The sequence below is a fragment of the Megalops cyprinoides genome, chromosome 9 (assembly GCF_013368585.1).
Source record: "Megalops cyprinoides isolate fMegCyp1 chromosome 9, fMegCyp1.pri, whole genome shotgun sequence".
NCBI classification, from domain to species: domain Eukaryota; kingdom Metazoa; phylum Chordata; class Actinopteri; order Elopiformes; family Megalopidae; genus Megalops; species Megalops cyprinoides.
In genome coordinates this window covers 23,210,719-23,236,498 of record NC_050591.1, presented here as the reverse complement: position 1 = coordinate 23,236,498, position 25,780 = coordinate 23,210,719, and the positions used below count along the sequence as shown (strand labels likewise).

At 44.1% G+C, this 25,780-nt stretch overlaps 2 protein-coding genes across 2 annotated transcripts in view; both read left to right on the top strand.

The window, feature by feature from the left end:
* Nucleotides 1-16,954, top strand: part of LOC118783678 (collagen alpha-4(IV) chain-like) — a 23,768-nt gene extending 6,814 nt beyond the window's left edge. Inside the window, exons 4-14 of the mRNA XM_036537630.1 lie at nucleotides 2,591-2,662; nucleotides 12,677-12,811; nucleotides 13,071-13,115; nucleotides 13,733-13,849; nucleotides 14,167-14,235; nucleotides 14,634-14,669; nucleotides 14,992-15,054; nucleotides 15,158-15,193; nucleotides 16,024-16,109; nucleotides 16,811-16,855; nucleotides 16,948-16,954. Coding sequence (XP_036393523.1) covers nucleotides 2,591-2,662; nucleotides 12,677-12,811; nucleotides 13,071-13,115; nucleotides 13,733-13,849; nucleotides 14,167-14,235; nucleotides 14,634-14,669; nucleotides 14,992-15,054; nucleotides 15,158-15,193; nucleotides 16,024-16,109; nucleotides 16,811-16,855; nucleotides 16,948-16,954 — 711 coding nt within the window. The remainder of the gene's footprint in view (nucleotides 1-2,590; nucleotides 2,663-12,676; nucleotides 12,812-13,070; nucleotides 13,116-13,732; nucleotides 13,850-14,166; nucleotides 14,236-14,633; nucleotides 14,670-14,991; nucleotides 15,055-15,157; nucleotides 15,194-16,023; nucleotides 16,110-16,810; nucleotides 16,856-16,947) is intronic.
* The window catches only part of col4a4 (collagen, type IV, alpha 4), an 18,868-nt gene continuing 8,699 nt past the window's right edge, over nucleotides 15,612-25,780 (top strand). The window contains exons 1-24 of the mRNA XM_036537155.1: nucleotides 15,612-15,639; nucleotides 16,024-16,104; nucleotides 16,185-16,229; nucleotides 16,532-16,594; nucleotides 16,811-16,855; nucleotides 16,948-17,001; nucleotides 17,152-17,212; nucleotides 17,482-17,586; nucleotides 17,760-17,915; nucleotides 18,447-18,455; nucleotides 19,514-19,603; nucleotides 19,709-19,869; nucleotides 20,438-20,510; nucleotides 20,602-20,708; nucleotides 20,967-21,150; nucleotides 21,271-21,339; nucleotides 21,448-21,555; nucleotides 21,715-21,933; nucleotides 22,125-22,286; nucleotides 22,418-22,585; nucleotides 22,659-22,802; nucleotides 23,041-23,148; nucleotides 24,949-25,130; nucleotides 25,559-25,622. Of these exons, the coding sequence (XP_036393048.1) occupies nucleotides 17,541-17,586; nucleotides 17,760-17,915; nucleotides 18,447-18,455; nucleotides 19,514-19,603; nucleotides 19,709-19,869; nucleotides 20,438-20,510; nucleotides 20,602-20,708; nucleotides 20,967-21,150; nucleotides 21,271-21,339; nucleotides 21,448-21,555; nucleotides 21,715-21,933; nucleotides 22,125-22,286; nucleotides 22,418-22,585; nucleotides 22,659-22,802; nucleotides 23,041-23,148; nucleotides 24,949-25,130; nucleotides 25,559-25,622 (2,050 nt within the window). The 5' untranslated portion in view covers nucleotides 15,612-15,639; nucleotides 16,024-16,104; nucleotides 16,185-16,229; ... (3 more) ...; nucleotides 17,152-17,212; nucleotides 17,482-17,540. The remainder of the gene's footprint in view (nucleotides 15,640-16,023; nucleotides 16,105-16,184; nucleotides 16,230-16,531; nucleotides 16,595-16,810; nucleotides 16,856-16,947; nucleotides 17,002-17,151; nucleotides 17,213-17,481; nucleotides 17,587-17,759; nucleotides 17,916-18,446; nucleotides 18,456-19,513; nucleotides 19,604-19,708; nucleotides 19,870-20,437; nucleotides 20,511-20,601; nucleotides 20,709-20,966; nucleotides 21,151-21,270; nucleotides 21,340-21,447; nucleotides 21,556-21,714; nucleotides 21,934-22,124; nucleotides 22,287-22,417; nucleotides 22,586-22,658; nucleotides 22,803-23,040; nucleotides 23,149-24,948; nucleotides 25,131-25,558; nucleotides 25,623-25,780) is intronic.

Below are 25,780 nucleotides of genomic sequence, written 5' to 3'. Positions count from 1 at the left end.
GGGGGTGTGGGGGAGAGAGAGGAGAAAGGGGTATTAGGCAGGAGCAGTGCAACACATTTGGGCTGAGGCAGTTTTATATGTGGGTTGCATGGATAAAAACCTGGCAGACCTCAATTCAGAGGGATGCAAGTCCCTGGCATTTGGCATGTCAGTCATGCTTCATGCCTGTCCCTTCATACATGTGTATGTATACAGGTGTGTTAAGGTGTGTGTAGGAGCAGATATGGTATGTGCTCACTCTCATTTGATCAAGGCTTTCTAGTTTTTGGAGGTCAATGGACACTACAGGAAATTTCCAGTGTTAATCAGCCATTTGTGGCACTGATGCAGTCAGGGAGTTGGGCATTGTTTCTTAATATGGCTATAATCAATATGTTGTGCAGTGCCGATTCCTAACATGGTATTAATCAGCAAGGCATGCAGCCCTCTTTTCAACTGTGGTTTTAGTCAATGGGTTGTGCGTTGCTGTGTTCATACTGGGATTTGGTTGAATCGCTGGTTGTGCATCACTGGCAGGTTGTGCATCACGTTACTGTCATGAATTAGCGAATGCTGTGTGTCGTACTGCAGTTTCAATCATCAGGTCATGCACTGCTGTGTTCCTCACAGTGAAATCAGCAGGTCATGCACTGCTGTGTTTCTTACTGTGGGTTTAATCAGCAGGTTTTGCATCGCTGTGATTCTTACCGTGGTTTTAATCAGCAGGTCGCGCGTAGCTGTGCCTCTTGCTGTTGTTTTAGTCAGCGGATTGTGCATCACTGTGTTCTTTAACGGTGAGGCATGAGGTGAAGGGGTTACGTGACAGCTCTGAGCATGCTCACTGCACCTGTGTTCCGCTCCTCTTGCACCAGAGTGTGTTTTGCCAGTGGTCCGAGAAGAACGCCGGATCACTGCACTGCTGTCCACACCCCTACAGAAAGGTCTCACACCACAGCCAGTCATTCTTCACGGGCCGAGCTCTCTAAATCACAGACCGAGCTGTCTGGGTCACAGACTGAGCTCTTTGGATCAGAGAGCGAGCCTCTGTGTATCACATATAGCTCTGTGAATCGCAGACCGAGCTCTTTGTATCACTGACTGAGCTCTCTGGGTCACAGACTGAGCTCTCTGGATCACAGGCAGCTTTGTGCCTTTGTGCACAGACAGAGCTCTCTGTCAAAATTACAGTAAGAAACAGTATGGTTATACCTCTATTTCTGAGAGGCATATGTTCCCAGTTAAGGCTTAGAATTTCAAAAATGTATAAATGAACATGAAAAACATGTGTGATCTCACATGCAGTGTTAGGGAGGATGTGACCTCACACACAGTGTTAGAGAGGATGTGACCTTACACACAGTCTTTAGGATGAAGAGACTGAATTATAATTTGCAATGTACTGCTGAATAAGTTACAACCTGCAAACAATCATTTCATGTTCAGTCAGATGTCTTTTATGAGGTTCAAAACTTGAACAACCAAGTCCAAGCTGGAACAAAAGGCAGCCCTCTCTTGAAAATCCCAATTCAGATATAACCCAGGCTTATTTCAGTTGACAAAATGAACTGCAGTTAACATGCATTCATTCACGCATTCATCTATGAAGTTCTGTCACTCCCAGAATGTTGACAATCAGTGGGTTATTGTACTTTGATATTTGCTAATAGAGGTTTACTGACACTGACAGTGAAATGCAGTAGTGACACAATGAAGTACAGGACTGACAAAACATAGTATTGCCAGGGTGAAGTATGACTCTGTCACAATGTAATACTGTACATTACTCACATAGTGAAATATGGTACTGACACAGTGATATATTGTACGTACAGAAATATGTTGGTAACACACTGAAAGCAAGTAATGACAGTGGGTTGGATATCTTGTGAAAACTGTATAATGGTGTTTCTGTGTGGGTCTGTGTGTTCACTGGTGTGTGTTGAGGTTCTCCTTGGGGGAGAACACTGGGGCTGCAGTGAGAATGGAGTGTGATTGCAGCCCAGTTTATCTGATACACAGCCCTATTCAGTACAACAACACACAGCTGCATACTCAAATGCCTGCAAAAAGACACATTTCACCTTAAACACTGTGTTTACATACTTTCAGATCTCACAGCACGCACGCACCCTATGGCAATTCTGCCTATGCACTGTCTTCTGAGTCTCCTGCAACCATATGCTGCAGGTGAAAGGTCATCACAGAAGGCTGCCAAAGTGGAAAAAAGACTAACCAGGGTCGTAATGAACTGTTTACTGATTACTGATGTGGATTAATGTGTCACTCTCCCTTGCATTCTGAACTGTTTACTTGTTACTGATCTCAACTAATATGTCACTGTCATTCTTGGGGGATGAGGTTCTTAAGCAGTACCCGTCTGTCACAGTACCTCTGTGTATGTGTGTGTGAGATAACAGTAGTTGTGTGTGTGGTGTCTGTTACAGTTTTTTCTGTCTGTGGAGTGTCTGTTACAGTGCATCTGTGAGTGGGGTTCCTGTTAAAGTATGTCTATGTGTGGGGTGTCTGTTATAGTATGTCTTTGTGGGGGTGTCTGTTACAGTACCTATGTGCAATATCTGCTGTTAAAGTACTTGTTCATTTCTGGTTTCAGGGAGAGATACTGGAACCCTGTGGAGGAAGAGACTGCTCTGTGTGTCAGTGTTTCCCAGCAAAGGGAGCTCGGGTGAGAATCTACAAGTCCCGCTCCTCACCTGAGATTTATTTCACCCTGAGGTCACGGATATCAAGTAAAGTGCCGGTTACCAACTCACAAGCCAACTCATCAAACCCCTGAGCAATGTCCCACAAATGCTTGCATAGAACTTTTTTGTTGTACCATTGAAAAATCCTGAGAATTTTTGCACTGTAAGTATATACATAAAGCATTTTGGAAATACAAGGAGAGACGCTTAACTCACGTCCATATTAACATGAATGAGTAACAAAGTCAAAGAGGATACTGTAGCATGCAAGTAAAGACAGTGAATAGCGAGAAGTTATTATTACTTTGTAGCCCTTCTCTGCTGTCTGCCAGTTCAACTCGAGAACATGAAGTGAGTCAATTTAGACAGCAATATATAAAATACTCTCAATGACAGGTGTGTCCAAACATACCTATTTGGCCTTGACAATATAATATGTTAGGAATGGTGGTGATTTCAGCTGGAATTTAAGCACTGGTATTCAACAGTGGAGCCCTTAGGAGAAAAAGGATGGGAAGTTGCTCCTTCTCTTTGTAACCATGTATTTCAGGAAAAAATGTAAATCATGGTATTGCAGAGCGATGGTGGTGTAAAGAGGATTATAGTTAAAAATAAGTAATGAGATTACAAGTGTCCCGTGTCTGAGGACCCCCCCACCCCCAGACCACACCTCCCTAGCCCCCGACCCTTGACACATATCCACAGAGTGACCCAGATCCCTCGTGATGAAACAAGCCTTTACATGCTTAATGCCAGGTGCACAACATCATAGCCCAATGAAAAAGAAAAAAAAAAAATATATATATTTTATGGTGTGGCGAAAACAGTTACATGTTTTGGCAACTATTAACATTTTCAAAACATCTCTTTATGTGGTTGGCACACGATTGCCTGATGACTACCCTTATTTCCAACATTTTAATAATATGTATGACATTGATTCTGCCAAACAAACTGACAATTCCATGACATTAACTTAACTTTAAAAGGTACCTACATACTTATTGAGTGCAGACAAGTGAACAAAAATGACCATCACTTCAATTAGGCCTGATTGAACGTTGCCCTGCCCCCTAATTGAACACTCATACTGAAGCCTATATAAACCTAACAAGGTTGGAACATGGTCACAGAAGATGAAGCTGAAATTGACATTGACGTAAATATGACTTTCCCAATGTCTGATTTTCTGATGCAGATTCTGATTCTGATGCAGATTTTCTGATTTTCTTTCAAAAATATTGCGGGTTTTCAGAAAAAAAGTGAGTGTCCCAATAATTTTGGACCCCGATAGTTATGAATAAAACATGTCTTTATCCCAAGAAAATAATAATATGTTGGCCCTTTCTTTTGCCTTTGCCCGTAATGATTGTTTCAGTGCATCATGGAAGGCTGTCTAAATTCTGGTAGAAAGCTGGTGGTATTTTGTTCCATGCCTCCTTTAAATTATTAAAAAGATCCACTACTGAAGAAGGCTGTCTTGGCCTTCCCTTAATTCTGCACTCCACTTCATTTCAAAGCTGTTCTGTCAAGTAGAGGTCAGGGATCTGTGACAACCACTGCAGTTTTCTGATGTTATTCAGTTCAAACCATATGTAGTCACACCTGTAGTTGGTCCCATTTTCCCGCAATAAGATGCGATTTCCTTTTGCATTTGGTACGATAGTTATATGATAGTGAGTGTATGTATATATGTTGAATTGATCCATTGTTTTTCAGCCTTCACTTTCTCACTTACAAGGCCAGAATAAGCTTAACTTCAGCAGTATCTAAAACAGCACATAAGCATCCTATATATATATATGTGGAAATATCTGGGAAGAAAAATTTCAGCCTGTAGTGGAGAGCTTCCAGGCAGACTACAGTAGAGATGAAATTGTCAGTCATGAGGAAGAAGCTTGCCTTCAAGTTTACATATAAGTGGGGCGTAATTGATTGTATCTGCATCCACTAAGTTAGTAGGTATGACAGCTCCAAGATAATTCATATGAGCATGTGCTCATTTCCACTTGAAGGGGTCTTCAAAGAGATCTTTGAGTCATCTGAAATCAGTGTGATTGCTGTTTTGCTCCAGTTTACCTTAATTCCTGAGAAATTCCCATGTCTTTAGCAGGGTCATAATTGAATGTAATGAATGTTCTAGGTTACACATACAGTAAAATGTGATCTGCACAGAGTGGTATTACAAGCAGTTCCACACCTATTGAGGTGCCCTGTCTTTCTGTGTGGTGCCTTTGTGGTGAAATTGCTCTTAAGGTTTCTATCACTATTGCCAGCAAGAAGGGTTGCAGGAGGTAACCCTGCCTTGTGGCAAAATTAAATGCGTAAGGCAGTTTACGTTTTATCACGGACTTGGGTGAGTTGTACCGTATAGTCATTTTATCCAGGGAATCAAAGCTGAACTAGAATTTAATTCCTTGGGCTCTGTAGTAATACAGTAAAGCCAACTCAATATGATGGCGAAGTGGAAACTGAAATGGGTGGAGCTAATGCATTTGTTATATGTGACAGTGCAGAAACCTGGCACAGAGGGTTGCATGTGGGGCAGAGAACGGAGTTGTAGTTGTGAGGTGCGACCATGCACTGGCTAATCAAGATGCATGCACATTACCTTTACAAGTATGTTTGCCCTGATGCTGTTCTAGCACCAATGCTCCATAGTCACAATGAAGATCAGAGCAGGAAAAAGACAGCAGCATACAAAAGACAAGAAAAAATTAGTCAACTGTTGAATGCTTTTGTGTTTATAAAAGGAGTGAATTAATAATTGTGTTAAGTTATACCTGTGAAACCGCCCCACATTGATAGATGTGTATATGTAGGTTTCAGTATGTTAGTCTACATTATCTGCGTTGTTAGTAGTCTGCACAGACATAATGTGTTTACAGATATCCTATCCTAACCATGGTTTTTGCCATCTGTGGGTACATCACGCTAAACCACAGTTAGAATTTAAAATCATGAGTGCTCATGAATACAGAGTTGACAAGTAGTCAGTGTGATTAGGCTTTGATGACATGGTTGTGGCTCACTTAACATCATAGTTCTTATTTCACATAGCCTCAGTGTTGTCAATTGTGGGTGTTTTCAGGAACATAACCCCCACAGTTTACCAATGATGGCTGTGCTTTGAATAGTAGAAGCCTTGCTGAGAAAAAAAGAGAAGTATAATAGTGTAACTTCATAAATACAAGTAACAGAGTTTCTTTTAGATTTTACTTTGAAGTCACTTGATTAATTACAGGTATTTATTACAGGTATATTTTACATTACCTTAACAAATACCTTATAGGACTTTTACAAAATTATAATCCACCATCATATGCATATGACACAGCCCCTTCATACCTGAAATTGGTTTTCAAACTGTATGTTCTGCCAAGTTCACTACACTCTGCAACCATGGGGCACCCCAATGGGGTCGCTCCTCTCAGACACAATCCCTGTCTGTACTGGTCTGAACTGTCTGTGATCTAGTGACTGATGGTCGTATACTTGGCTTCCCTTGGCTTTCACAGTGCTGTGCTCATACTCACTGATCTAGGAGTGTTGTTAGCCTGTTGTGACACTGTTGCTCATTCAACTTGAATGGATATACCTCTGTTTGTACTGGAAGTTGCTCTGGGAGTTGCTCTGAATAAGAGCACCTGCTAAATCAATGTAATGTAATGTAATGGTTGAATTGCTGTATTCTGTAATATTCTGTAATATATTAGGAGGTAAGAAAAATTTTAAAACACATGGTAAATGTTTAATCACTATCCAAATAGTCAGTGCATCAAAATATTTAATGCTGTTCTACTGTTCTAAAAATGAGCACAGTGACAACACAGAAATGAAATCAGAACCACCGGGATGTTTTTCTACAGAAACATTTACTGGTTACTGCAAAAATTTACTACAGTTACTGCCAAGCAGGAGCTTAGTTATACTGAGAGGAAGAATGTTATAGAGAAAGAGAAGGTGAACCAAGCACGCGCACACACACACACACACACACACACACACACACACACACACTGTGGTGGCCCTCAGGCTTCATTGGGCACTCACGATCCATGTTATCGGTACACCTCTTCTGTAAGGAGGACTCAAAACTATCCTGGGAATGTAGAAGACCACAAACTTCATAAAGTAATAGGCCTCCTTTCTCGGCCTCATCCTCATCTGTTAAAGCATGTCACCTCCTCAGTTTCCATGACCAAGAAGTACTGTAAGTAGGTCCCACCTCTGTCAGGGGGGAGTACTGTCAGAGGCTAGAGGGGAACTGTGTGCACATTTGTATGGGTGTCAGAAATATCAGTATTTTTTGTGTTGATTCTCTACCAGTTTGTCAAACATCAGTATTAAACTGCAATTATTATTTGAGATGTACTAATAAAGTTGCAGTTAGAATTCCATTCACTCCCCATTGAGTGGAGTGCAACTGTTAATCTAATATTACCATGTCTTTAGTGAGTGCCGATCTAATTACACTTTTCTGATGACTAATTTCTGATAACTGATGAACAGTGACAGGTAATTCTACCTCTCATGGACCTGATGAATACATTTGATAAGAAAAGTGCACCTCTCTCCTATGGGCTCCCTTACGTCTTTGACTGATGAAGTGACAGATGAGGTGACATTTGTCTGTCCAGCTACTGAAACTCAGTCATGCAGCGCTTCTAATATTGTTGACTCCTCATACGGCTATTTGCTTTTGTTGTACTCTGCCTCACTTGTAAGTCGATTTGGATAAAGGCATCTGCAAAATGAATAAATGTAAATGTAAATGTAATGATGTCAACGCTGCCTCTGAACACAGTGTTAAAGATAGGATGTGATGTCAGTGATTGTTCTTCCTTCCTGTGACACAGACAGAAGCAGGGAAACACTGTTTCTGCAGGGACAACTCAGGCAGCTCAGGACAGCTTAATGACTTGATTGTTTGGTGATGTGCTCAGGGCGGAACGTTATGCAACATGCACAGAGCTGTGTAGCAAACTGCACTTACTTAACTGTTCCTCAGGTACCTGTGGCGGAGAGGAGACTGCCCTCTCTTCTGATTGGATTATAGTTTTGGATCTGCGCCCTCCCACAGGCCCAAGGGCAGGTGTCTGTTCTGTCGACCTTTTATTTGACCTCTGTGAGGCTGCAGCTGTCTGGGACAGAAAGAGAAAGAGAAAGAAGGAGGGTGGAGAGGGACAGAGCAAAAAAGAGCCAATTTTTTTTACTGCAGTATCATTAGTCAAGCAATGATTTCAATTTGACATCAGCACAAAATCAATATAATTAATCCTGATATTTTTGGCCCACTTCAAACTGTGCTCTTAATCCCCCTCTATCCCATAACAGTAGTCCTCCAGGAAGAGAATGAGAGAGTGAAAGAGAGAGGGAGGGAAGCCCTGTAATCACAGAGGGCTGTGGGTAGTAATCTGTGGTAATGAGGAATGAAGACAGGGAGACGGGGCAGATAATGTGGGGGTATTTAACGTGCACATGCCACATGGGTGCTGTGTCTGTCTGATCTGCCAGGCAAACAGCAGAAGTGAGTGCATCATAAATCTCTTAACAAGTAAAAACGTGTGACCCTGACAAGGCATGGCTGGCTGTCTGATAGTGCATCCAACATGACATCTGTCACCAGGTTCAGGTAACATTTCAGTACTGTATTGTAATGGTTTGAAGAGTAGCTCGGCATTTAAGTGCAGTAGTCTAGTTTTGTATGGAGATATGTACTGTAGTGTCAACACTGGAGAGCTAGTCATCGTAACCATAATGGTAGTGATATTGTAATAGACGCTGGCCTATCAGTCTTACTAACATTTATTGTTTTCAAAAAATTCCTTGCATTTGAAGGACAGTTGTAAATTAGCAAGGTAAGGTAGCAAGGTAGGTTGTTCGCTGATTACCCTCTTATTGCAGAATTTATTCTGTTTAGACCTATGTAAGTATTTTATCTACCCGGCTTGCTAATGTTATTCGTATTTGAGCTCAGCGTAAATAGCGAAGCTCTTGGACGTAATGACTAAGGGGGTCGGTGCTTCAATTAAAATGTGTAGGAGGTGCTGACATGAGCAGGAGGAGGGTAAGCGAATGGCGGAATCATTGGGAGGAAGAGTGAGAGGAAGGAGGCATAGGAGAGGCGCTTAAAATGGCGATGGGCGAGGAGGAGGAGGAGGAGGTACAGGAAGAGGGTTAAGTGGGAGGAGTTTGGGGTTCGATTGAAGGAAGGGAAAACTGAAAGGGGTGTCAGGGGCAGTAGGAGAAGGTAGGGGGTGAGTGGGAGGGGGGATGGAGGCAAAAAAAGGGGGCAGTGAAGCAAGGGGAGGGAAGTCTTAGGAATGTGAAGGATTATGGGGGAGTGAGATGACATTTTGGTCAGGAACAGTGGAATGTTTATGTGGTGCTCTAAAGGTCAAACTCGTGAAATGAAAGATTTAGAGGATTTTCTGGTCAATGGTGTGGAGAACATTGCGGGACTGACTGAGGTGTTGTCGTGTGCAAAGTGTGGTGGTGTCAGAGGCAGTCTGTTACCTGTGGAAGGAGGGACGGTAGTGTCACCTTTAGGAGGGAGAATACAGGTGTTTCCTTCATGAGTGAAGGATTGCTATCTGTAAAGGGCACCAGGAGTTTTACCTGTAGAAGAATAGACAGAATCTGACCTGTACACATGAGTGTCACTTGGGAGCAGGGGAGCTACCTCACCAGAAAAGACAGGAGTATTACTTGGAGCAGAGGAAATAAGGGTGTTACATGTCAAAGTGGGGACAGGAGTGTTACCTGCTGAAGATCAAACAAGACAGCGACCTGTCGCAGAGGAGACAGGAGTGTTACCTGTAGGTGGACACAGAGCAGACCCCACAGCGTCAAGGTAGACCTGAAGATGCACTCACAAGGCTCCACCCTAAAGACCCAGAAAACTCCACCCCTTAGGCAGGGATTTTGAAGAGCTGCATGTAAAATCATGAAACACCTGTCCCTATTCACTGAGAGCAGCACACACAGTATAACGCTGTGCATGGTGCTGAGATGGAGGAACCATGTTTGTGGAGAGGGAGGAGTGTGTTCTGCACCTGTGAGTTCACCTCCTCAGCCTCATTACCTCTCAAATGAGCGTGGATAGGACATAATCAACATTAATTGTTGAATATGTCTGAAAGGGAGAGAGAGAGAGAGATGGGAGTAAGACAGATGGTGTGTGTGTGTGTGTGTGTGTAAGTGCACGCACTCTAAATGCATGTGTGAGAGAGGAAGAGAGAGTAAAATATAAGCAGTATGTGTGTGTGTGTCCGTGTGTGTGTGTTTAAGTGCATGCACTCTAAATGCATGTGTGAGAGAGGAAGAGAGAGAGAGTAAAATATAAGCAGTATGTGTGTGTGTGTGCTCGTGTGTGTGACTGCTTTGTCTTCGTGGCTGATTAGGTCTTTTCAATCTCCTCCGTCTTATCTCTCTCTGATCATCAGCGCAGCCCTGTGCACCCGCTCACTGCACAGGAACCATTTGCGGCTCCGCCCACATCACTTCCATGTCCAAAAATTTGCACTCCCACACCACCCTCACCTGATATGTGCTTAGTGTCCGCACACCTGGAACATATATACCTGCTTAATATCACAGCTGGTATGTTCTGAAGAGTTGTAACTTGTTTCAGGTTGTATTTATCTGTGGAGATTGTTGTGACTAGCACACATCTCCAGACACATTTCCCATAATATACTCTGTGTGTGTGTCTCTCTCTCTGTCTCTCTCTCTATATATATATTTATTCTGATATATGCTTGGCTGGTATATACCATATGTATGCTGGTGTATATGGTGTGTTTGGAGATTATTGCTACAGATCAGAGGATCGTTCCTTGAGAAGCCTGATGGGGAGCAGTACCACTGCAGGTGCTGGAGTATTTCAGGTGCAGTGACAGCTCAGATGGCCCAGTTGGCCTGTGGTTCAGCGCCACCTTGGTGCCGCACTCTCTTACAGTCCTTTATTTGGACAGCTGGACCGAAGCCGCAATGCGCTGCGCTAGCCACCTCGGCCCAGCTCACATAATAGCTGTTGTGACACGGAATCAGTGGGGGTCTTAGCGGGGCTTCCAATTATCACCGCCCTGCGAGCCGGGAGAAAGAGAGGGGCAACACAACCATCGCGGAGCTGAGCCGCTGTCACATCCAGTCTGAGCACTGCCCTGACACACGCTTTATCACCCAGCAAAACCCCGCCACATAGACACACACTAAACACACACACACAGGGGGATGGGACAGAAAGGGTGGGTAAGGGAAGAGAGAAGGGGGCAGGAATAGATGGGTTCAACTTTAGCACATTTAGAATGTAGGTGCTTTACTGAGGGTGCTGTGTGGTGTAAAACACCCTGTGTTGTAACCGAGACAGTTTGTGGAATAGGATAGGCAGAGAGCAGACCCAGGAAAAGAATCAAAGGGAAAGGCACATTAACCTGGAGCCTGCACCCTGTCCCATTGTGTCCTGATCAAAGTTAAATCTGCTGTGTGTTTTCATTTATTGTAAGACTTCAAAGACGAAACACAAGGGTTGAAGCTGAATTTCTGTCAAAGAATTGCTGGTGCTGCTATTATTCTGTGTGTGTGTGTGTGTGTGTGTGTGCATGTGCACTTTCTTATACACAGACACACACTTTGCCTCACACACGCCACACTCATACACATACACACACCATAAAAAATGTCTCTCAAAAACACACTCATAGAATCTCTCTGCCTCACTCCCCTTCCCCTTTCTCTCTCTCTCACACACACACACACACAGTAGGTTGATGCTGTTGAGGTGCTGTGTTGTCCACGCTCGGCTCCCTGTGTCTGTCTTTGTATTTGTCCGTTGGTTCGATTTTTCAGGATGAGGTGTGGGTCTGGGAAACAGTGCTCTGTGTGTTTATGTGGGAGTATGAAATTACTGTGCAAAGGAATTGGTTGGGAATTTTAATTAAAAGTGTTCAGAATCTTTTGCGAAACAGCTGTGCCAGACTTTCCTCCCATTGAGGAGAGCTGTATTTGGAGGCAGCCTGTCCCCTGCTTGCACCGTGCCCAGGGCTCTGCTGTTGTCTTTGACAGCGCTCCTTTTGAAAAGCCATTCACAAAGTTCTCACAGCTGAAATACCCTGTGGTGCGCATCAGTTCTCACACATGTGCTTTCTACAAAAGCATAATAATTTACTGTTTTCTTTTGACTAATTCTGGAGAAAACGTGGGCCAAAAGATTTATTCAGATCAAATACAGTGAAAATGACAATATACTTTATGTTGCAATGTATTTTCAAACAAATTACTTGTAGGCGCTTGTTGGCTCGTGAAATTTCGTGGTGTGCTCTGCTGCCCTCATGTGGCCAATTGTATAATAATAGATCTCGGTGTATGTCGTCACAGGTATATCTCAGTTAACAAAGTAGCTGTACTACATAGGGTCTCATCATTATGATAGATTTGGTTTCAAGAGATATAAACCATGTGGCAGATATGGGGATGTACTGTAGGGAAATGGAGATCATTACTAAATATTCTTAGCAACTGAATAGGTAACAACAAGTGCACCCTAAAATGAAACACAGATTTATATAACAAACACAAACTGAGCAAATGTTATTTATGAACATTCACATTCCTATCAGGGCTAGTGCTTTTATTGCCACTGCTTTAGCTCTAACTGTTAATGTCACCTTTCAGTTTGATTTCAAATGCTTTTCAATGTCAGCCATATTAAAATGAATGAAGACATACTGTATATTAACGGCAGCCATAAGGCAAAAAGTGTTCTCGGTTAGATCTCTTGTTTCAGTCCATTAACCCCAGTCTGATCTTTTTGAAACTGAGAATTCCATGTGCAGGGGAATAAACTAATAAGACCCAATCAGGATCCAGAAAAACTGGATTTATAGTATCAGCAATACAGAAACACCTGTTCATCAAACACTTGTTTTTTTTTTTTTTTTTTTACCAGGTTTTTCCTTTAACTTATTTGTAACGTCACTATCTATTTTTAGGGAGCACCTGGGAGGCTGGGATTGCAGGGTCCACACGGGCGCATTGGTTTCCCGGGCCCCCAGGGACCACCAGGAGAGAAGGGGCAGCGTGGTGATGAGGGTTTTCCTGGGCCATCTGGGCCGAAAGGGGATGTGGTAAGACCACTGTCAACCCTACATTACTGTGTCTGTGTGGAAGAAACTGAGCGAGTGAGAGAGAGACGGAGAGAGAGAGAGAGACAGACAGAGAGAAACAGAAGCCTCTGTTTGTGTGTCTGCATACAGTAAAAAGAAAAAAAGAAAGAAAGAAAGAAAGAGAGAGAGAAAGATTGCATGAAAGTGTGTGTCTTAGCATGTTTATGTGTTTGAATGTGTGTTCTGTCTGTCTGCTGACTGTTTCTGTGCTGTTTGACAGGGTATGATGGGGTTTCCTGGATATCCAGGCCTTGATGGTGTGTCAGTGAGTATATTTATGTGTGGAACACTGCAATCAGAAAGGGACAGACCACTTCACACATCTATTAAGTGTCTGCCAGATTGTCTAGCATTAAACCAGGGTACAGACCTGAAAGCTCCAGCACAGTCAAGAAGTTTATTCACAGATAAAAAGTCATTGAAATCATTGCTGCAGCTGTCGGAATCCCTGCGTAAGAAGGTATTTCAACATGCATTTTGACATCACCTTAAATGCAAGAAAGAGTACAAATGTAAAAAACAAACATGGATTCAGAAGCATTCTTGTACCAATGTGGCAAGATGATTTGGCTTTGTGAATCTAAAGCACAAGAAATATAGCTCTGTAAAATAGCAGTTGGACCACAGCTATGAGGTGGCACAGTTAGCCCATGATGACACTACTTGTGATATTCTGAATGCACTACATGTGTAGTTTCACACCAGCCCTCCACCAACAAACAGGACAAAGGAAAGAAGTATTACGGTTGCTAGAGCGCTCTGGTGCCCACATTTGTGTACTGTAATTAAATCCAGAAGATCAGAATATATGTAGGCATGTGTACATGACAGAGAGAGTATATTTCTGAGCATGTGTGACCACTCTGTGTTGCTGTGTACCAGGGTCACCCCGGGCCAGGGGGTCCTCCAGGATTTCCTGGGCTTGACGGCTGTAATGGGTCAAGGGGAGATCCCGGTTTTGTCGGACCCCCTGGAATCATTGGACCTCCTGGTAGACAGGTGAGAGCAAAGAATACCACAAATCAGTCTTGGCTTTCCTGTATTGACAGTGACTGTGTGTGTGTGTGTGTGTGTGTGTGTGTGTGTGTGTGTGTGTGTGTGTGTGTGTGTGTGTGTGTGTGTGTTTGTGTGTGTGCGTGCGCGTGCGCACTGCTATACAGTGTCAGACAATACGAGCGTACTGTGCTGTAGGGCTTTCCAGTGTGTTTATTGTAAACTTACTACAGATCATTGTGGGGTTATTTATCCTGCTTTACCCAGGTTTTCAAGGTGCAAATATGGCCAGTTCAATACTAACTGTGTCTGCATGTCTACAGGGTGCCACTGGGATGAAAGGAGAGAAAGGGGAGCCAGTCCATTACAACAACATGTTCCCTGGTGTTCCTGTAACTCCATATCATACATTCGTATACATTTACATGGCACACGTCATTTACAAACATCACAGCTCCTAATACACCAGGCTGTGCACTGAGCAAACAGACTGACAATATACAGCCCCACAGACCACAGTTAATCTCTGTTCTGAATTACCTGACATTCACCTTTTGTTGCAATCGTGGTAAATTCCTGTTCTTGTTGCTCCAAAGAGACCCCCATCCTTGGTCCTAGGCCAGTAATGAGACGAGTCTGAGTCTGTAATTGTTATTCTGTTAATATCTCAAAGTCTTGGGAGAAAATAAGAGACTCAGTTGCACTATGCTTACTGTAAGGGGTACATGTTGTCTAACAGCGTGTCAGAATGGTTCAGATTTGTCCTCTCATCCCTCTTTGTGTTCGACAGGGTGACATCGGACCTGCAGGGTGCCCAGGTGTGCCTGTAAGTCTGCTGATGTCATCGCTGTCCCCATTTGCTGTCAACCTTTACAATGACCACAGACGTTTCTATCAACACATACCTAATGTGTAATAAACACACACTATCATCATGTATACAGATACAGCATACTACGATTACTACTACTACCACTACTACTATTGCCAGTAATAATAGTAATGATGTTAATAGCAATAATAGATTTGCTGTTCAGGTTTACAGTCTCTTTTTTTATAAAAGTGTTGACTTTAGCTGTGTTCTAGCGCATTGTTGATGGCTTTGTTCAGATATGTTGAGTGTCCCCGTTTTGCTCACCCTTTCACAGGGACCACCTGGTGATGCTGGCTTAATGGGCCCCATGGGGCCCAAGGGTATAAGTGGGATCCATGTAAGAGCTTTTCTTTGCTTTGGAACATTCACATTAACCTCAGAGAACGCTGCTTCTCTCTCACTGTCATATTTCTCTGTGTGGCTCTCTGTCTTTTGTGCAGGGCCATCCTGGATCACCAGGACCGAGGGGTGAACCTGTAAGTGAACAGTGAGCGCAGCTGTAGATGAATTTTGTGTGGTCACGGGTTTAGAATTAAGCAGATGTCTGTAATGGGTCAGACTTCATGGTCATTGTGGCTATTTCTATGGGACACCCCAAAAAGGGTTTAATTGTTGCTGCTGTGCAGGTTTGGGATATACCCCACCAGCCATCCAAGTTTTATCTGAAATCGTCCTGCACTGTCTTGTAAATGCCTTGCAGGAGAAATAAGAAAAAAAAATCATGTTTCACACACCATGAACTGTGTGTCTATGTGTGTGTGTGTGTGTGTGTGTGTGTGTGTGTGTGTGTGTGTGTGTGTGTGTGTGTGTGTTTGTGTGTTTGTGTGTGTGTGTGTGTGTGTGTGTGTGTGTGTGTGTGTGTGCGCATGTGTGTTTTCAGGGGGACATGGGTGCAGCAGTGCCTGGAGAGAAGGGAGGGGATGTAAGTGTCTCATTTGTGATTGAAATCAACAGGCAGTAAAAACTATGTGTGTGTGTCAGTAACTCCATTTGTGTAATTAAAGGCATTGTGTGCCTGTAGCAGTATATTGAGTGTCAGAAGCTATACTGAAAATTATTAACGTAATCATGTGTCATTAACAGTGCTGTGTAGCACTTCGAGTGCTGTGTGTCCATGGTAGTGTTTGAAGTGTAGTGTTTCATGTCTGTAAACTTGTGCTTTTTGTAAATAGTAGAACTGTGTGTTCTGTATGTCAGTAGCACTGCCATGTGTGAGTAATAGTGATGTGTTTCAGCAGTAATGTAGGGTGCTGTGTGTCAGTAACAATGGTGTGATTCATTAATATTGCTGTTTGTTGTCTGGCAGGGAGACTCAGGGCCCCAAGGCCCGCCGGGACTGGACGAGACTGTGAAACTACCAGAAATTTATTACAAATATGGGGAAAAGGTGAGGTAGCCCTGGATTCTCTCTATACCGTCCTCATATCTCAGTTTCTTGTTTTATTTATGTGAATTTTGCTCCTACAGGGGACAAAAGGTATTAAAGGTGTATGTGGAGTCGATGGCATTGATGTGAGTATCCATGCACAGACTGCTGTAGTGTTTGTGTGTATGTGTCTGTGTGTCTGTGTGTCTGCGTGTGTGTGCGTGTGTGTGTGTGTGTGTGTGTGTGTGTGTGTGTGTGTGTGTGTGTGTAAAGCATGCTTTGTGTGCGAATGGATGTGTGGGGTTAGGGGCAGTATGGCATAGTGGTAAGAAGCAGGTCTCATGCTTTACTTGTGGGGAAGGTAAATGAATAGGTAACATGTAAAAATTGTGTAAGTTGCACTGAATAAGAGCATCTGCTAAGTAAAAAGTAATGTCTGATCTCCTAGGGAAGCAACTCCCTCCCAGGACTGAAAGGAGAAAAGGGAATTGTGGGATTTCCTGGATTTCGGGTAGGATGTTTTGGTGTGCCTACAAATATTTATATCTAGTGCAAAAACAAGGTGAGATGAAGGAATAACCTGTTCACAAAACAGCAACAATGCTTTCATGTTCTGACAAAAAATGATCTCAGTGACATATGAAGGTAACATCTGAAGAAGACGTTTACAACTGGCCAGATGAGGCTATGATAAAGAACACTAACTCACATTGTGTTCCGTCCTCAGGGTCCATCTGGAACCACTGGATTTGTTGGACAACCTGGAGGAAAGGTGAGATGCAAGCATGTGTCTGATGGTGTGAGTGTGTGTGTGCATGCATGGAACTGTTGAGACTTTTACTGGCCTTGATTCCCTCTCCTCAGGGGTTAGACGGGAACTTTGGACTTCCTGGTCTGATTGGCAATGCTGGGCCCAAGGTAAACTGGGCTCGTAACACTCCCCCTCCTGACACAATGTGGAATTGTAATTACCCCCCCCCCCCTCATTTCCATTTACTGCAGCACTTGCGTTAAAACTTTTGAAGAACTTGTGAGTAACTATTGTGAACTTTTTTCAATAACTTACAGGGCTTCAGAGGAGACCCCGGGCCAAAAGGACTCAAATTGTTCCAACAAGTGGATCACTTAGGTGAGCACCCAGTACAGGTGCACAAACAGCAGACACACAGATATTGATATGCTAATATCTAATGTGTGTATATAGAGAAAAAATGCATTAGCTACTTTTCAGTCACATCAGAGCCTCCATCACAGCCTCAGTTAGAGGAGCCTGAAGAGCCATTATTCCTGTTGAATTTGGTAATGACCTTTTGCTGATTAAAAATATGGCCTAAGAAGTGTGATCAAACAGAAACCGCTGTGTGAGCCAAGTGTGATTCTCATGATTTTTTTTTTCAGGCAACCGTGGTGACCCTGGCCCCCCTGGACCAAGAGGACAGAAAGGAGATAGAGGACAGATGAGCATACATGGCATTCCAGGTCTCCGTGGGCCAGCAGTTGCAGGTGACTAAATGTCCTCCTGCGTAACCTTCTCTGCTATCCATGAGCCCAGCACCTAGAGGCTGAGCAGCACAGAGCATTAGCTAAGGGTGTTAACTAAAGGCATTTGTGACACATTAGGCAGTGTGCAGAAGGTCAATTTTGCACACTGTCAAAGATACTGCTCTTCCCCTCAGGGCCAATGGGTGAACCAGGACTGCCAGGAACTCCCGGGCTAAAAGGCATTAAAGGAGACCCTTCAATTTACTACATAAATGAGCCAGCACCAGGAGAGCCTGGGAAACCAGGGCCTGAAGGACCCAAAGGTGCTAAAGGAGTACCTGGACCTCCAGGTATGACATTTATGAAGGAACAACATTAGTATCACTGTAACTGAAAAAATCCCTTCCTTTTTGCCACACCCTTCTTCCCCTCTCCCTCCCCTCTCCCTCTCTCCATCATTCATCCTTTCTCCCTCTGTGTCTCCCTGTCTCTCACCTCTTCTTTTCATTTATCTCTCCCCCTTTTCTTCTTTCCCTTTATCCTTTGCACTCTTCCTCTTCCTTCCTTTTCAGAATATCCCAGAATGTGGTGTCTTAATCCCCTCTTTAGAAGCATGTGACTTTTTAGAGCCTAGAAATTGGTGCAGTAGTGTGTGTTGTGGTAGTTTGATGTGCTGTTTGTCAATAGTTCCTAATAGTTAAACACAGCATTCATCCAATTGTGTTTATGGTCTCACCTCTAATCCCTGTTGAATGTGTCTTCTGCATGCTGTTATAACATAATTGTTTGTGTCCCCTTGGCATGATGTCATCGATCTGTGTCTCCCTGGCATGACGTCATCATTGTGTGTCTGATGGTGTGGTGGGGTGGGCTTCACACAGGCTGTGGAGGTGAGCACTTGGTTTTATAGGGTTGAAGCACAGCAGCATTAAGATTAAAGATATCCTTTATTTGCACATCTAGATATGAGTTTCTCTTTAGTAGGACATCTCCCAAACTGTGATGAGGCAGAACTATACTAGAGTCCAACACTGTGTTACTGGCCTTATCGGATGCACTGAAGTTAAATTAGCAGTCTATACAGATTACATGCCCCAACTGTCACCCACTGAATAGGGCTCATAAAAGGGCCCCTTCATTCGGCTCATCTCTGAATCTCTCGCATGCAAACACATCCAGAATAAAGTTTTTTTTATCAGGCCCTAAACAGACAACACACACTGGGTACTTTCTCAAATTATAATTTAATCTTTATGACAATTAGTAAAAATTGCTTGTATTAGTTGAGGAAGGACCCACTATCAGCAAAAGTGCAAAGTATATCTTAGTCTGCCATAGCCTGCAAGACAGTGACTAACCACCCAGCACTGGCTAATAGTAAATAATTACAAATTATTGCCATTGTACAAGACATGCTTTTTCCCTAAAAAAAAAAGCCACCTAAAGTTACCCTTTGCTAATCAGTAACTGTGACAGTTGATGGGCTGTATAAGCCTATATGTTGAAGATTAGAGAAACAAGTCTTTCTGAATAAGTATTGAGCCATTTTATTTATTTGTGGGAAGCAAGTATATGCCAACATATTTCATGCAATGTTGGTGTTTTATTTTATTAAGCAGATTGTGTACTGAAGTATCTGTGCTTCTTGTAATACTGATATGTTATTTAGGTATTCTAAGTGTATATGCACAGAAATATTGTCATTTCATGAAAATGACAGAATACCATTTTTTAAAACTTAGCATTAAAATAGTTGCTGTGTTACTTCTGTAGATATTGATTCAAATGTGTATTTGTTTTTATACTATTCTGTATTTATTGCCAATACAACATATTAAATTACATTGAAAAAATAGGGCAGAAGAGTTCAGATTGTGATCATAGACGGTATTATAGATCTGATGGGAGTAAACTGATCTCATGCCTGGTTTTCGGGGGTGTCCCACAGGGTATTACTGCATCCCAGCCCATCAAGGAGACCTTGGAGAGGAAGGCGATAAAGGGCCACCTGGATCTCCAGGAATAAAAGGATTGAAAGGTAGCGTGTGTGTCTATGCTTGGGCACATGTGTGCGTGTGTGTGTGTGTGTGTGGTGTGTGTCTCTGCGCGTGTTACTTTACAGTCTGGGTGTTTCACCACACAGGTTGCGATGGAGAATGCGAGTGCGGTGACCCCCCTGATATGGTGGGCGATTCTGGCCTCACGGGGGAAGAGGGCCTACGGGGTAGCTCTGGACCACGTGGGAAAAAGGGAAAGACTGGCAGTGAGGGCACACCTGGGGACATGGGAGGGAGAGGGACGCGTGTGAGTACAGCTGGCACCCTCTTTACCGTTAAAATCAAACTCTTACTCCTCATTCTCCCACACACAAACACAAATGCACACATACCTGTACATACATACAGACACGAGCATGCAGGCACATGGAGAATTTTACACACACTCAGACACAGACACACCCATGCAAACACACATTATTTAACTATGCATTACTTGCATTATCATTTTCAATTAAGGTTTTTCAGTTACTGAATTGAATTTTAATTGATTTCATGAAATGACTGAACTTAAATAGAATCAACTTGTCTGATCTGTAAGTATATCTATGGCTGTTTCCATTGCTTTTATGAACTGTTGAACAACTGTGTCACATATCTCATCACTCATATTGCATATCAAAAAACTGGCTATAATAGTACAGGCAGAAAATTGTGCACAGTTACATTGTAAATGATCAATAGCTAGTTATGTGTGCAAGTCCTGTGGCCCTCATAGTGGCTTCAGCTCCAGTCATCACAGAGATCCATGGGTGATGACCAAATCTCTTCTGTGGTGTGCCTCATATTGATGACCTCATATTCTCTTCTTGCAGGGCCTCGAAGGATTTCCAGGTGCTCTAGGTGAGAAAGGTCAGAAAGGTGACCTGTACGTGATGAACGTTAAAGGTGAGAGATGTTGATGTCAGATGTATGTCAGTATGATCCCTCTGTGCCAGGCCACCAGACAGATTCTAACCAGGCTGTGCTATACACACAGGTGAGAAAGGTCACCAAGGACCCCCTGGACTTCTTGGTCGTCGAGGCTTCTTTGGGTCACCCGGAGATGATGGAAAACCTGGTGCACCGGGGGACCCTGGTCTAGAGGTGAGTCTACCTGTAAGAGGTTACAGGAGGACAGACCTGCTATAAGGGGGACAACCACCAATCTCAGGGTGGGAGGCTGGGAGTGGTCTCTCATGAGGACAGATGTGTTCGTTTGTGTGGACATGGTGTCATGATGAAGTCTTATTATGGTACACTTATATATTTTAGAAAGTCGTCGTTCTGTCACTGGTCTGTGTTTTATTTCTCTGTGTTTGATACCTCTGTGTTTAATATATGTGTTTGATTGTTGGATCTAAGGGGGACAGCTATCCAGGGTGCACAGGTGACAGGGGATGTCAAGGTGAAGATGGGCACAATGGACTCCCTGGACCACCTGGCCCCCAAGGGTATGGTATACCGGGTGCTGTGGGGGATCGAGGGCCACCAGGAGATCAGGGGCACCCAGGGCTAACAGGATCCCCTGGACCCAAAGGTGCCCAAGGTAAAGTCCCCAGTTGTGAAGGGTAATTACTGCAGCTCAGTGTGTGAAGTTTCCTGTCTCTGATACTGAGAATGCTATATATTCTTGCGTTTTGCCTACCACCCCATTTGCCTCCTACAGGTGACACACATCCATGTCCGATCAGTAACCCTGGCCCCCCTGGGCCAAAGGGTCCGTCTGGCCCCAGAGGTGAGCTGGACTATGACTCCATGATTTTTTTCTCTATTGTCTTTCTACATCTCAGATTGATGACTGATTGGTACAGAATCATTTGGCACTGTATTTGGTCCCATGCAGGGACCACGGGGGCACCAGGAAGTCACGGATACCCTGGACCTCCAGGGCCACATGGCCCCAAAGGCGAGAGAGGGGACGCTGGGGATTGTGGTCTGCTGGGCCCTGAAGGTACCTTAGCAAAAACTGTGTGGGTGTGTGTATGCTTTTCAGTGTTTCCATGTGTGAGTGTATATGTGTGTAATCACACTGTATGTGTGTGTGTGTTTGACAGAGAGAGAGAGAGAGAAGGAGGGAGTATTCAGTCTGTGTTTGTTTGCTCCTCCACAGGAATGCCAGGATGTGCTGGAGATGTGGGGGACCCGGGCTGCGATGGACAAAGCCACGAGGGCAATCCGGGCCCGCCAGGAAGGAGGGGCCCCCCAGGGCTCCAGGGACTGTGTGGGGACTCTTTCATGGGTGCTCCAGGGCCTATCGGGCCCAACGGGACTTCGGGTCCATGTGGAACCAAAGGAGTTCCAGGCCCACCTGGCCCAACTGGAACAGAAGGTACAGCTTTGTGTGTGTGTGTGTGTGTGTGTGTGTGTGTATGAGACATAGGGAGAGAAACAAAGACTCTGGGAGGGTGTATGTATGTGAGAAAGTGAGTGAATGCGTGTAGTTTGCCCTCAGATATTGGGTAGTAACATTGCGGTAGTTGTGGTGGTGTTGTGGAGTACTAATAGAGAAGCTCCCCCCAGGTGACCAAGGACAACCAGGCCTATACGGAAACCCTGGGCCTGAAGGAGAAATTGGTGCCCCGGGTCAACAAGGTCCCCCAGGCCCAGCTCCTCCTGATTGTGACTGTGGACCCTCAGGAACTATAGGGCCCCCAGGGTGTGAGGGTGACATGGGTCCCCCAGGTGAGTCTACAGGATTGGCAATTTCTAATTGGCCATGGCAAAATATAACTCACATTATTATTCTAACTCTACAGCAATTCTCCTGTGAATATACCTTCACAGTTACTCTTATGGCTGTGTCTGTCACCAAGGTTGTTATGGGGAGAAAGGTGAGAAGGGGGCACCCGGTCATGCTGGCTTTGGCGATAAAGGATTTCCTGGAAAACCAGGCCCTCCTGGACTCCCAGGATATGCTGGACAGCAAGGTCCCCCAGGACTATCAGGGGAACCTGGGCTCCTGGGGCTACCAGGACAGAAAGGTGAGTGGACCAGATTGCACAGGAACAGGAACTGTGATGTCATACTGGGACTGGAACATGAGCTGTGATGCAGGTATCAGTGGCCTCCCTGGCCGAGATGGCTTACCTGGTGGCCCTGGGCAGTGCGGTAATCCTGGAGCTCCTGGGGAGAAAGGAGAGAGCGGCTTTGATGGATGTGACGGACCACCTGGGGATGATGGACTCAAAGGAGAAAAAGGTACCAGTGCGAATACCATTCAGCACCATCTGTCAGTTCACTCATACATGTTGTGGCGACTGTCATTTCTCAAACACAGACAACAACGGCTTTCTCAAGCACTTGGTACCAACTGTTATTTTACTCACGTTTGTTACAGGATCTCATACCCAGTAGTGACCGTCACTTTACTTATTCAGGCAGTACTGTAATTTCACTGACACACAGTAGTGACTGTTCTTTCTTCCCACCCTATAAGGCATCAGAGGAAATCCAGGGTGTGCTGGACAACAGCGTGTGAACACAATGAAGGGCTCTAGGGGCTGTCCTGGACCCCTCGGACCAGATGGATTCACCGGACCCAGAGGTGAGGTGGGAGCCCAGGGGTTTAGTACCACCAGTTAGCCTTCACTAACCGTGAAGGGTGGGGCAGCATAAAGGAGTTCATTAACAAATTAAGTTAGCTGTGTATTGTAGCTGTGTGTCCCTGTTTTTACTTGTGGAAGTTAATTGTAGATTTTTTCATTTTTATTTCAGAGGTCAGTATTGTCAAAGCTTTTCTGTGATGTTAACGAAGGATTGGTCTCTTAAACACTTTTGTTAGATATTTACAACATGGGTGTGGTGTCACGTGCTGTTGAGGATGTGCGATAAGGGCCTGGTGAGTAGAAGAAAGAGACAAACAGGTCTGAACTGGCACAAAGCCAGTTCTTTTATATTAGCTTCTGTTGCCTTTGAACAAATCCGCTAATACTCCATGTGGGTTTAGCTGGCTTTGTAAATCACAAGTCGGTTTAATCTCTTTGAATCCCATGCACTTGTGCGAGTTCCCGCAGTGGGGGTAGGGACACACCAGTGATTGAGTCTTGGAGCTCCCAGCATAGTTGGGATTGATCACCAGGATGGTAGGTTTTCTTGTAGGCTGGAAATGAGGCCTGCAGAGAGCAAGGAGCCCGAGTGCATGCCTTGGTGCCTGACACGTCACCTTCCGAGTCTTTATGCAGTCATTCGTCACTACACAGCGGAAGGGAGGTGCATATTTGGGAGGTTGCCAGCCACCGCCTGCCTGGTTCAGCACTGGACAGCTCCTTCCAGGCTGTCCGCACTCACTGGGATTTCCAGCTGTACTTCTGAACGAGGGCCCGACTGTTCCCTTGTCACTGTGTGATTTTATTTCAGTTAATTTAAGGCTTTCAATTACATTTAATTCTATATGAAAACTGTGGCCGCCCGTAAGCAAATGTGTGTTGTGTTACAGTGTGGTGTGATGGTGTTAGAGTGTGTATGTGTTGGGGCAAACAGCTCTATCATCTATGTCCCCATACAAGCAGCAAGTCAAATTTCACATAATTTTGTAACTTGCTATAGATTAAATCTTCATTTTTCTCTTTCTTGGCCCGCAGTATTGGATGGGTAAATATATTTAATGAATCCTCACTCAAATAACATGATGAATGCATTGATAAATATATTTAACACATTAGTATTTATTATTCTTGATTATTTTATAAATAAATACATTTCTGACAGCTTCAGTGAAATTGGACTGAAAGTCAGTATTAAAGTAGCACCCATTCCCAGGCCAAACAAGAGCAAAAATAATATATAGCTACGACAGTAAAAGCCATTACATCCAAATAATTAACATGCATTTACTGTAGCTACACAAGCTTCTAAAGCTAGTTAGGGATAAAAGAAGGATGAGTATTGAGTGGAAATAGAGGAGAATATATCAGTGTGGACATAATTCAGTCAATAATGGTGTAGTTCAGTTAGTGTGGCTATAGTTAATCAATACAGGTAAAATTCAGGAGTTCAGTCTGTGATTTACTCAGTTTGAGGGTAATTCTGCCAGTGTGTATGTAATTGATTGAAAGCTGTAATAAAAATAAATAAAGCTGTAATTCAGTCTCTGCAGATGCCATTCTGTTATTGTTGGCATAATTCAGTCAGTATGGATGTACAATAATTCAGTAAGTGTAGATGTAGGCCTAAGTCACATAATTGTAGAAAAGTCAGTAGGTCAGGTCTTGGTGTGGATGTAGTTCAGTCACTGTGATTAAATCAGTGTATGACTGTTATTCATTCTATGTAGGTGTAATTCAGTGAGTCCAGTCGATATGCTGGGTGTCTTAACACTGTGATTTTAATTTTTTTTTTTATTTAGGAGATAAGGGTGAGCATGGAGGGCATGGTGCCCCTGGGTACCCAGGCTGGGACGGGCCACCTGGATTTGAGATGGGTCCTCGAGGATCACCTGGGAAACATGGGACTTGTGGTTCACCTGGTCTACCTGGACCCTCTGGCCCCAGGGGCATCACTGGCTTCCCTGGTGACCCTGGTGACCGGGTGAGAGCCGAGAGGTAGCCCGTGGCTCTGTGCCTCAGGCAGTGACAGTGATTCACTCATCACAGTTGCAATACGTGGATTTCTATGTGTGGGTTTGATGTGGCATGATGTCATTATAAAATGTTGTGATAGAGTTACAGTGTGATGTAATGGGGTTACGGTGTGGTATGAGGAGTTACAGTCTAGTGTGACAGTTTTATAGTATGGGGTGGTAGTGTGACAGTGTGGTATGGGAGTGTTACAGTGTCATGGTGTTACAGTGTGGCATGGGGATGTTGTGTGGCTTGATGGTGTTGCTTTGTGATGTGGTGCAGGCGTTATTGTATGTTGTGATGGTGCTACTAAGTGGTATGATGGTGTTAGAGGTGTGTTTATCTGCAGCGTGGGAGAGTTCCCTCTGTGACAAGAGTTGCTTTTGTTTCTCACAGGGTGACCCTGGGCCAGGTGGACTTCCTGGTACCCCAGGCTATCCTGGGCTGAATGGGTTGAAAGGTCAGTCATACCATTCAGTGTACTGTTCTCCCTAATATGTGACAGGATGCAGGGGAACAAGGGGGCGACTAATAGAGATGCAAAGGGGCTGGGAGATATAGGGGTTACAGTGAAATGGGGAGGGTTGACTGGGAGGTGGAAGCTGGGTAGCTGGAAGA